Genomic DNA, 12,400 nt, shown 5'->3' on the forward strand with positions numbered 1-12,400 from the left:
GGCCCTGTGCTGATCACATGCACCCTCCCAAGAAGAAAAAAAAAAACCTTTCCAGCAATACACACTAAACTGAGCATGTGCAGTGTGACTCCACACAATATGTCTTATCAGGAGATAAGAGGGGGGAACTGGAAGAAGGGGAGGATCAGAGAAGTTAGGATCAGGCAGCATTTTTACACAATGCAGAGAATTAACCCTTTAGGTTCTGCAGTGAGTATAACAAGCATGCTTTACTGCATATACAGATTGATTTTACTGTTGTAGGCTTAGTAACACTTTAATGACTTCAACAATTCATTTTTATACTGTTATTAAAATTCACATTTCACGTTAATCAACTGGGCATATGTCAACATGACCAAATCACATGATTATTTTGTGTAAAAAATGTGCCATTTACAAAACAAACACTGCTTCTGAACTCCCTGAAGTACTGCTGTATTACTTGATGATGTAAGAAAGCTGTGCTATATATTAGATATGACCTACTTTCTACAAGAATTCTGTAAGGTATGTGAAGAGAACAAATAATGAATGTCTCTATTTCCCTTTAAACAGTTTCACAAGACACCGTGTCCAGTGAAGACAGCTATTTGCAGATGATCATAGTTACAGCTGTGCAGGTTCTATCTGCGGCTATCTTTATTTATATTGGATATAAAATAATTCAAGGTATGTTTTTGAACATAATACTTGCAAATATATACCACAGTTCCTCAAGGATAATAACTCTTTTATTCTATGTTATTACAAAGATTAATGTAGATGTACTTTGTGACCTTAAAGAGAAAAACCAGACAGAAAATGTAACTAATCAATGAGCTTCTACTGCTATCCAGTAAACACCACAGCTATGCTTAAAATGGTTGTAGACCTCAGACATGAAATATGAATACAGCATATTCCTCTATAGTGTGTATGTGTTTCAATCCAGAGCAATAACCATAATTTTTGACTGCTGTTTCGTTCCTCTGCTATCAGCATGAATCAGTTCTGACGAGTTTTCATGACACCAAGAGAAAATATTGGTGACAGAGGAGGGACCTGCATCAGATTGACAGCCTCACCTCTGTTCCTGTGTGCTATGTGAAGGGGGTGTGTCTTTTCTGTTCAATCAGCTCTCAGAGCTCTCCTCACTGAGCTCTGCAGTGTGTAATTTCAGCTCTCCTCCCCCCTTCTTCTGAACTTTCAGACAAGCTTTATAAATTCAGTACTTTGAATGTATGTAGAGAAGAGAAGACTGCAGATAGACAGGTATGCCTTATGTAGGAGGATTTGTTTTATCTCTGTGTATCACCTGAGGTCAGTCACTTCACTGGGTATATGTGAGGGTTTACAACCACTTTAAGTAAGAATGTCTAATCAATATGCCTGAATATGTACTCTGTGTATTCCACTGCAAAATGTTAAGGTTTAGATGCTCTTTAACAGACACCAGACAACATTTAACATTTTAATTTCCCTGTTGAACAAATTGATGAACAAAGTCTGCAAACCTTTATATTCAGAGTCATCAATTAACAGTTGCCTGCCGCCCTATAGCAGAAATACTGCTACAGGGCGGCAGGACTGTGCAAAGTCACATGTGTATATATATATATAAGTGATTTGCAATTCAGAGTAGGGCCGCCCTACCCTCGCTGCAATTGGCAGCTACGGATGTCAATCACTGCGTCCCGGCCAGTCACCCAGCAATTGCTGAGTAACACTGACAGGGCAGAGATTTGTGTGTAAACAACACAGGTCTATCTTCTGCCAGCAAGAACATGCTGCTCTGTATGTCTCTGCACAGCAGAAACATACACAGCAGCACGTTTCCCAAGTAAAACACACACAGCACATTGTTAATGATTTGATCACCCAGATGTTAACCCCTTCCTGTCCAGTGCCATTAGTACAGTGTCAGTGCATTTTATTAACACTGATTATTGTATTAGTGTCTTTGGGATGTCAGTGGCAGTTTGCAGCTGCTATAACTTTCACGTAAATCAATTAATTTACATGTATTGGGATTTTTTTTAGCAAAGACATGTAGAAGAATACATTTTGGCCTAAATTTATGAAGAAATTAGATTTTTTTAATTTTGTTACTGGATATGTTTTATTGCAAAAAATTGTCAGTCTTTTTTTGTGTATAGCGCAAAAAATAAAAACCACAGAGGTGATCACATACTACCGAAAGAAAGCTCTATTTGTGGGAAAAAAGGACATAAATTTCATTTGGGTGCAGCATTGCATGACTGCGCAATTGTCAGTTATTTATTATTATTTGTTATACAGTATTTATATAGTGCCAAACGTTTGCTCAGTGCTGTACATTATGTCAGTTGAAACAACGCAGCACCGTATCGCAAAAATGGCCTGTCAGGAAGAGGGGTAAATCCTCTGGAGGATAAGTGTTAAATAATGAACAGGGTAGCAAACAGTTCTGGATCTGGCAGAGGAGTACTGCAGCATCTTCTAGACAATCTATACTCAGCAAAATAACAGATTCACTTTAAGAGATTGACCACATATGCAACTAACAAAGCTGTTCTTCTGAAAAGCTATTCATGGTAAATTGTTTTTCAGAGGGCATTTGACGGGGTAGGGAGATGAAATGTGTCTTCTCCTCACTGCCTGTTTTAACCATGAAAATACCACACAGCCACGCCAAAACTGCGAGCATCATATGCAATCGCGGGGAAGTTGTTGCACAACCCCAATCACTTGAATGAGTCATGTTTAGTGGCAGTACCACTGGTCAAAGTTAATTTTTGCCTTGACTGTGAATCTAGGCATCGTGGCTGTGACATATGTACAGCCCTGAGTGGCTTCATGTTTCTGGCAGGTAGTCTGGGGCTATAAAACCGCAGCTCAACATCCTAATTGTATTGCCCTTTGACTGTGTGAACGAGACCTAAGGACTCTTTTACAGGGTTGGTAGTAAAAACAGGTAGTTGAGCCAAGGTTTTACTGCCCCCCTTGTCATCCACCTAAAATCTAGCATCACAGCCAAACAGGTGATTTTTAACTCAACCTGCAGAGTTTGTCAAGTTTCACTCACCTGCTGAGATTAATTGGAATGCACTGCAACTGTGAGCTAAACACTTGGCATGCGGTTGCAGTGTGGTATTTTTATTATATAATGGCCAGGCTTGAGCATTATGTCATGTGAGCTGGGAAAGTGGGTTTAGTCTTGCGTACTCAACAGTTCAAAACTCAGGGATCTTATATGGCTTTGGCCATAGATCAGATTGGCTAGGGTGCAGGTAAGGCATTGCCAGCCTGCCTAAACATCCTTCAATAAAGTGAACCTGTTACTTTGTTCAGTACAGGCAAATAATGGGGTCACTTCACCTCTTAATTTGTGGTTAGATGCCCTGGATTATGCTGTAACATTTCCAGATACAGTATGGGTTTTACTTGGGGACTTCAAGCCATATAAAACCTAGGACACAGCTATCGTATATATAGTGTAGATCACATGTGTTAAACAAAAGCCCTGCAGCACCCCTCCCATCTCTGCTCCCCACTTTGTCTCAGCAGTCAGCAGCAGAGAGGAGGACAGAACTCCTTTGCCAGATCCTGCGCTTCTCTGTGCAGGTGTGGAGAGGCTTGTCTCTGCCCTGTCCCCTCTCTGGTCTCAGCAGCTGACAGGAGAAAGGAGAAGAGGGTTACTCCTACAGAGCCTGCATCTCTGTTCAGCCACAGTGCCCCCTTATCTCCACCTTCCCTGATCTCAGCATTCAGCAGACTCCGACAGCTTTCTTGAGCCCTCTTCTGGTCCTCCTCCAGACCCTTCACATTCTGCTTTCCAGCTGCACCTTCAGCTACTTCCCCATAGTAGTACAAGGTCAGGGGGTGCACTGTGATGTCAGGGAGGGTGGGGGACTCATGACTTCTGATGGTGGGGTTCTTGACATCTGATGTGAGGGGGGTTAGGTGCTCTGCACATCTGCTTATAATTATTATGAGAATAATGGACTTGTATACCAAGGAGGATGGCACACCACTGGTATCATCTACAAGAAATGTCATTGGAGGTTGTTCAGATAGAACACCATGGCAAAACCATGTTCTGTCTGAGCAGTCTCCAATAAAGTTTCTTGTGATTGATATTAGCAGTGTGTGACCATCCTTTTCAGATTTGCATCATCTGCCACTAGTGTGAGTGGCTCTTCCGTGCGAAGTCACTTCTGTGCATGCATGAGAGTTCAGTCAGATTTGTACTCATTGTACTGGTAGGTAACTTCTTTTCTGCATTAAAATGCATGTCTGTTTGCACTTTGGGAATTATTTTTAGCTAAAGTTCAACTTTAAGCCTTAAGTCAGGGGTGTCAAACTGGCGGCCCTCCAGCTGTTGCAAACCTAAAAGTCCCATCATGCCTCTACCTTTGGTAGTCATGCTTGTAACTGTCAATCTTGCAATGCCTCATGGGACTTGTAGTTTGGGAACAGCTGGATGGCCACCAGATTGACACCTGTGCCTTAAGTTATTAGTAAAATAAGTAATATTTGAATGCAGAGGCAATTATTTAAAGTGTTACTAAACCCAGGACCCTGTATCCACTATCTCTGGTCTCCCACAGTACACAGAACATTGAAGTGCAATTATTTTAGTAAATATAAACTGCTAAATACCTTTTCTCATCAGCAGTTAGAGCAGTCTTGTGACTTCATTCAGTGTCCACCCAAGCACTGGTTAAAGCTTGTAGAAGCAGTTTTCGTTCTGATCTAGGAAGATGCAAAACCCCTGACCTCTGTCTGGACAGTGCTGATTGCCCTGTGCTGATCACATGCACTCTTCAAAGAAAAAAACAAATATCTCTAGCAATGCACACCAGACTGAGCATATGCAAATGCCTATGGTTCAGTCTGTCTTATCAGGAGATAAGAGGTGGTTGCTTGAAAAAGGGGAGGAACAGAAGAAGAAGCCTTTTTACACAGTGCAGAGGATTGACTCTTTAGGTTCCACAGTGAGTCTAACAAACATGCTTTACTGCATATACAGACTGAGTTTACTGTTGTGGGTTTAGTAACACGTTAATATGATAAATAGTAGATACATTTATATAGTCTTAAAGGGCAACCATAATGCTGATGCGGCCGGTGATGAAATTGAGTTTGCACCCCTGCTGTAGATGCTACTAGACATACTTCATACTTGAAACACTCTTTATTTGAGCAACTGGGGAAAACATATAATTGAATACATAAATATCTAAAAATATCTCCGTTCATATCAAACCTTGTTTATGGAACTAGTCAATCTCCCTGTTACAAAATGAATGGAAGGATTTGCTTAGCTGTTGTAACACCTCCACTTTCTCTCTGTTTATTACAATGTACACTGAGGCTGTCTACATGATACACGTTACGTTATAGTATAAATTTGATTTTATATTTTTTGTAAAAACACATTTCAACATGCAATATATATATATATATATATATATATGTTTATTGAACTATATTGAATATGGCCTAGTATTTCATATATATGTCAATATATTTGGGAAGAATATTTTTAAAATATGTTTCAAATATATTTTTCTTCCATATGGGTAGTCACCCTGTGCAGTGCAAATTCCTCCTGCTACTGACACCATCCACTGCTCTACTGACACTGCCCTCTATCCTACTGACACGTCCAATGCTTTAATGACTGACACCATCCACTGTCCTACTGACACCAACCTCTGCTCTACTGATACCATCCACTGCCAAACTGACACCATCCACTGCCAAACTGACACCATTCTCTGCCCTACTGACATGTCCACTGCTCTACTGACAGCATCTACTGCTTTACTGACACCATTCTCTGCCCTACTGACACATCCACTGCTCTACTGACTGACACCATCCACTGTGCTACTGACACCAACCTCTTCTCCACTGACACTATCCACTGCCCTACTGACATCATCCATGTTTTAATGCTTTTTAAAATGCTTGTTTACATTTATTTAAAAGAGTGTGTGTGTATATATATATATTAATGTGTGTTTGAGCTTTGGAGTGCACACTCTAATGCAATACTCTGCGCACACCTATGATGATTATAAGTTACATTTTAACACATATATTTTCTCAATCAGTTTTAATCTATATTAAAGTATCTGATGAGTGTGTCAGATTAACTGTAGAGTTTAAAAAAATGTACCTAGGATTACCTGTTTTCTGATACAGCAATTTCTGTGTGGCCAGCACAGGGAAATTCCCACGTCACAAAACACCCAATTTATTGCTTGTTTCCCTGCAGCAATAGAAGCTGCTGCTGGATTAAAGATACCAACCTACACAACCCCAGCAATGTTAATAGCCTGAACTTTGTCCTAGTTCCTAGGTACTTGCACACTATAAATGTGTGAGCTGCAAATGGAAACTTTCAGAACTGTAAAACATCATTGGAATCGTATTGTAATTTTATGAAGAGAATTCAGGTGCTAGATGGTATAGGTAATTACAGGTTACAATCTGAATTTTACAGTTTTGCATCACACAACAAGATCGTGTGTTCTCCTGTAAAGGGGCTTTCCACTTTTACCTAGAGCCTGGGAACCCCCATTCTTCCCAAAATACCAGCACTGATAGGGGACTCCCATGCTCCACCTTCCTCTTTAATGAACGCTTTTAACATTCTCCTTTTTCTCACGAGAAAACAATTCAGCTGTCAAAACTAAACCTGCAATACTGACTCTACCAGTAGACATTGAATCCTGATGTAACACAGAAAACATGCTGACTATTTAAAGATATATTGCATAAGCCAATTACTGCAAGAAATAGAAATGGTTGGGAAACCTAGCTCATTATAGGAAAGCACAACTAGCAAAGTGTTCATTGTTTTTTTGACCTTTATTACTCATGGCAGTGCCTAATTTCATTCTTGTGAAGTTTCCCACTGCAGTTACTGTATGAGATTTCTCCTGACACAGAGATCGCTGAACAGCTTTGGTCATGAGAGTATTAAATATGAACCCTTCCTTCCCCTACTTCCTTAAACAGTGCAGAAATGAAAGTCATAGTTTATGTTTAAATAACGATTTACATACTGATATATCTGCAGGAGTAGGAAGTCTTAGGACAGGCTGAGCGGGAGACAATTATTGGCACAAGTCAGGTAAGGGCTTAAAGAGTAACTCCGCTTTTGTGGAGAAAAAAATACCCTCTGGATGATGAATGTACAGCGCACAGATTTTACCACAAATTGTTGCACAATTCTGCCAGTTTCTGTACTGAAGGAATAGCTATTTGATTATATCAATGTGCACATGGTAGAACAATGGGAATAACTTTTTCATTATTAATCAGCTGATGCACTTTCAGTGTTCTAACGAGAAATGTTGGCGTGTCTGCATCCCTTTTACAAGTGATTTACCCCTAATCTCACCAAAGGAAATTTTTGTTGCATGGGATGCCTAAAATCTGATTTCTATCTAGGTGCAGATTTCAGGGAAAATCAGTAAACAATTTACACAAGCAGGAAATTACATTTCTGGGGAAGTTCTGTACAGGTTACCCTATTGCATTGAGTTTTACAGAAAATTACTGTGCTGCTGAGCGAGAAGGAAAGGCAATTTAAATGGTATTAAATCACTGTATGGCTTATACAATCACTTATATACATGCTATATAATTTTTTTCTATTTGCTACTTTTTTTTACTCTTTAACCATTTGCTGACCACCCCATAGCAGATATACTGCTACAGGGCAGCTGCGCTGTATAGAATCACGCATATGACTGTGATTCTGCACTTTCTGGTTGTGGGTGTGCATGCAAACCGACGTTGCGCTGCTTCTGCTTTGATTGGTTATAGCAGAAGCTGAATAGGATGAGCGTCGGCCCCCGACAATCATCTAGGACAGGGGTCTCCAAACTTTGCAAACAAAGGCCCAGTGTACTGCCCTTTAAATATTAGGGTGGCCGGACTGTGGCTAGAGGAAGTAGAAAATGCCCTGGCATCAGTGGGAGTAAACAATGCCATTGGCTTGGTGGTCAGTGGTAGTAAAAAAAATGAAATTATTGGTGTCAGTGGAAGAATAAGTTCACCTTCTCTAGTGTCAATAGGAGGATTAATGCCCCATTGATGGTGTTAGTGGGAGGAATAGTGCCAGTTGTCCTTGGTAACAGTGGAACTGTCTCTGGTGTCAGTGGGAGGACAGTACTCCATTGATGGTGTTAGTGGGAGGAATAGTGCCCTCTCTTTGGTGTCAGTGAAAGAAATAGTGCCTAATGTCAGTGGAAGGACTAGTTCCCCAAGGGCCGGATATAGGCAAGCAAAGGGTCACATCTGGTCTGCGGGCCACAGTTTGGAGATCCCTGGTCTAGGAAAATGACAGAACACAGCTCTGCCTATGCAAACAAGGCAGTGCTGTGTCCTGTCAGCAGCAATGTGCTGGATTCTCTTTCCCTGCAAGGCAGGGAAAGAGAATCCAGCACATTACCTTGTGAAAACATCTCACAGTAACATACAGTAGCTAGGCACACAGTTAACCCCTTGATCACTTTAGATGTTTAACCCTTTCCCAGTCAGTGTCATTAGTACAGTGTCAGTGCATATTTTTTATCACTGATCACTGTATTAGTGTCACTGGTTACCACAAAGTGTCAGTTAGTGTCCGGTTGTCCACCTCAATATTGCAGTCCCACTATAAGTCGCTGATCGCTGCCATTACTAGTATAAAAAAAAAGAACAATTCCAGTATATATACCATAGTTTTATAGCTTTTGTGCAAACCAATCAATATATGGTTATTGGGATATTTTTTAACAAAAATATGTAGCAGAATACATATTGGCCTAGATTGTTGAATCAATTTTATTTTTCATTTTTTGCTGGATATGTTTTATAGCTGAAAGTAAAAAATATTGGGGGGGGGGTTTTCAACATTTTTGGTCTTTTTTTTGTTTATAGCGCAAAGAATAAAAAACCCAGTGGTGATCAAAAGAAAGTTCTATTTGTGGGGGAAAATGACATAAATTTCATTTATGTACAGCATTGCATCGCAAAAAATTGCCTGTCAGGTTGGGTGGTAAAACTTCAAGTAATTAAAGGAGCATTAATTTTTGCAATATAAAAAACAGCACACCTTGTATCTGCATGGCTTAATATATACATATATATATATATATATATATATATATATATATATATATATATATATACTGTATATCTATATATGTTTGTTTGTTTTTTTTTATTCATGTATATACACATCTATACCTCCAATCATACATGACATATTGATTAAATCATATATTTCAAAAATTATTCATAAGATCAATTACAACCGTATACAGAATACAGTATATCTTTTTATAATGTCCCAACATTCTGCTCCCCTTTGATTCTGGAAAAAAGGGGGCTAAGCTACCAGCTAAGCAACCACAGAAATAAGTACAGTATATATCTCCATTTCACACTTAGAAATAACAAAAACTATTAAATTATAAGAGTATAAAAATAATAACTTACACATAAACTGCTACATTTCACATAAAAATTGCCAGTGGAATCTAGTACCATGTTTAGGACTGGGTGTTAATGTGAACACAGAGTGCTGAGCTAACCCTCAGAGTAAAGCACGGAATTAAACCAGAACAGTGACAAGCTGCAGGACAATCATGAAAAGAGGATTCTGAATGTCTGCTGTGTATATGTTGTTTTAAATTATGTTTAACAACAGCGAAAAATAGTATTCACTTTAATTAATGAAAAAATGACAGCAAGATTAACAGATACAATGCCTAAATTTCTCAGGGTCTGGGAACAATGGGTTGCCCATTTTATACCTTCAGATTTTGACCATAGGCTGCTGCCCTGTGAAGCTCGACTTGGGAATCCAACATGAGACCTGTGGTGCTCATCCCTCATCCCTCTTCCCCTTCCCTTTTTTTTCTAGCCTCCTTTCCCTTTTCCCTTCCCCCTTTTTTTTTTTTTTTTTTTTTTTTTTTTCTCCTTTTTCATTTAGTTTTTATGTGCCATGCTATGAATGATAGGTGGCCTTCCGGAACATAAAATATATTCCTGCTATTTTACATGTGACGTTGGCCATAATTGCTTTTTTTTGTAATGTAACTGTTTTGAATTTGATGTATTAATGGCAGACCATGTATGTCTCTGTAGCCCCTATAAAACAATTTGCTGAACGAAAACCTGCCAGACTAGGAAATTCCTAGTATACAAAAGCACTGATCCCTGTCTTCAAAAAAAGAGAGGCAATTAAGAGGGTGAATAGGATTCCAATTGCTTGTGGAGGTATTCTTCTGTGTCTGGTGAAAAGAAAGAACTTAATCATAGAGAGGAATAATAGACACTATTGAAGCTTTTCAGTGTGCTGAAGAAGACTGATGCTTATGTTGCAATTTGGACTTTGGTTTATATCTGTTATAATGTATTATTTTTTGTTACAGTGTAAGTTCAGACAAAATCTAACTAAAGCTAAACTTACACGCACCCCTTTTCTAAGCCTATTCTATCTACTGAAACCTCTTTGGTCTGATCACATGAGCTCTCCAGTACAGCTTCAATGAAGAGGAGAGATTGCTGACCATCTCCGCAAATGCTTGTATGGTGACGTCACCTGTCGGCTTATTTTGGGGCATCCGTTGTCCACTGTCCCTCCTCTACACTGAAGCTCGCATTGGGACTTGATTGTGCGACCAGACTGGAGCAGCTTCAGAATAGGTAATTATATAGATCTTTTCTTTTACAGGGTAGATACAGTAGAATAGGCTTAGAATGAGGGTGGAGTAGGTTTAACCTTAGTTAGATTTTGACTGAACTTCCAACTAGTTTAGATACTTCATAAGTGCTTCATCAGTGATATATATTTTTATATGTTTTCATTAATTTAAAGCAGAACTTTACCCAAAAGGGGAAATTACACTTTTCTACCTCCTCCCCTCTCCTCTAACACTTTTGGCCCCTTTTTTGTTTTTGGGAGGAAGTGGGTACCTGTTTTTGACAGATACCCACTCCCACTTTTGGTAGAGTACCAAAGGGTTAGACCCTCTGTAAACTTTTATTGCCGTCTGTAAAGCTTGATTGCTATTTCTCGTTGGGGAGATTCACCCCTCTAGTTACCCTGCTAGCTACTGTCACTGAGAAAAAAAGGGAGAAAGCATGTCTCCACTCTAGCTCTATAGGATATGGCTTCCACTCAGGAATTCTCCACCTTAGCATATGGCTTTTGATGTGATTTTTATGGCATAGCCAGGAAATGCCAGGCAAGGGAAGAGTGAAAGAATTGGGAGAAAGAATGCATTCACAGTTCTGTAAATATGATAATGACATTACTGTTGCAAAGAACACAGGGGGAGATTTACTATAGCTGGTTCACTCAGAAACTGGTACACCTGTGCGTGGTAGCCAATCGGCTTCTAACCGCAGCTTGTTCAATTACTCTTTGGAAATAAAATTTGGAAGCTGATTTGTTTCTATGCAGAGCTGCACCAGATTTTGCATGTTCCAGTTTTAGTAACTCTTCCCCAAAAGGATTTAATAATAGTCTGTTCTCCACATAAACCCTAAGTGGCAACAAATAAACCCCACAGTATTGCTACTCACTGCACCACCAGTGATGTGGACACTGGAGCTCTCTTTGAAACAAGATAACACTCTCTAAATGGCAAATTCTCTTTTCAAGGAGGTACTCTTTCTCAAAATGCAGTTTACCACAAAGTGGTCTGTTGATGGCAGTCTCTGGGAGACAGTGTAGGAAATGATATGGAATGCAGCTTACTGCCTCTACAATGACACAGATTGGAGGCACTGGTAAAAAAAATTGTCCTGTGCACATGTAATAACATATCTTCTAGGGATATGGAGGAAGGAAACCCTTGCATATAAGCCTGTTATACTAGTGGGTTGTTGTAATTATATTACATATGTTTAAAGTGATTTTGTAATCTTTTTTCCAAATCTAACAGGGTACAAACAACTGTACAGTACAGATACACTATATTGCCAAAAGTATTGGGGCACCCCTCCAAATCATTGGATTCAGGTGTTCCAATCACCTCCGTGGCCACAGGTGTATAACATCAAACACCTAGGCATGCAGACTGCTCTCTTAGTTCCACACAGTTGTAAAATAATGGGTTGCTCTCAGGAGCTCAGTGAATTCAAGCGTGGTACCGTGATAGGTTGCCACTTGTGCAATAAATCCATCTGTGAAATTTCCTTGCGACTAAATATTCCACGGTCAACTGTTAGTGGTATTTTAACAAACAGAAGCAACTGGGAACAACAGCAACTCAGCCACGAAGTGGTAGGCCACATAAAATGACAGAGCGGAGTCAGCGCATGCTGAAGCGCACAGTGCGCAGAAGTCGCAAACTGTCTGCAGAGTCAATAGTCAAAGACCTCCAAACTTCATGTGGCATTCAGATTAGCACAACAGCAGTGT

At 39.7% G+C, this 12,400-nt stretch overlaps 1 protein-coding gene across 2 annotated transcripts in view; it reads left to right on the plus strand.

Annotated features, from left to right (window-relative positions):
* The window catches only part of IL17REL (interleukin 17 receptor E like), a 147,868-nt gene that overhangs the window by 130,236 nt on the left and 5,232 nt on the right, over positions 1-12,400 (plus strand). For both annotated transcript variants that reach the window (XM_089684661.1, XM_089684670.1), the window contains exon 16: positions 559-672. In XM_089684661.1, coding sequence (XP_089540787.1) covers positions 559-672 — 114 coding nt within the window. The remainder of the gene's footprint in view (positions 1-558; positions 673-12,400) is intronic.

The sequence above is a fragment of the Staurois parvus genome, unplaced genomic scaffold, assembly GCF_062004578.1.
Source record: "Staurois parvus isolate SC_StPar_1 unplaced genomic scaffold, SC_StPar_1.0 ptg000019l, whole genome shotgun sequence".
Taxonomy (NCBI): domain Eukaryota; kingdom Metazoa; phylum Chordata; class Amphibia; order Anura; family Ranidae; genus Staurois; species Staurois parvus.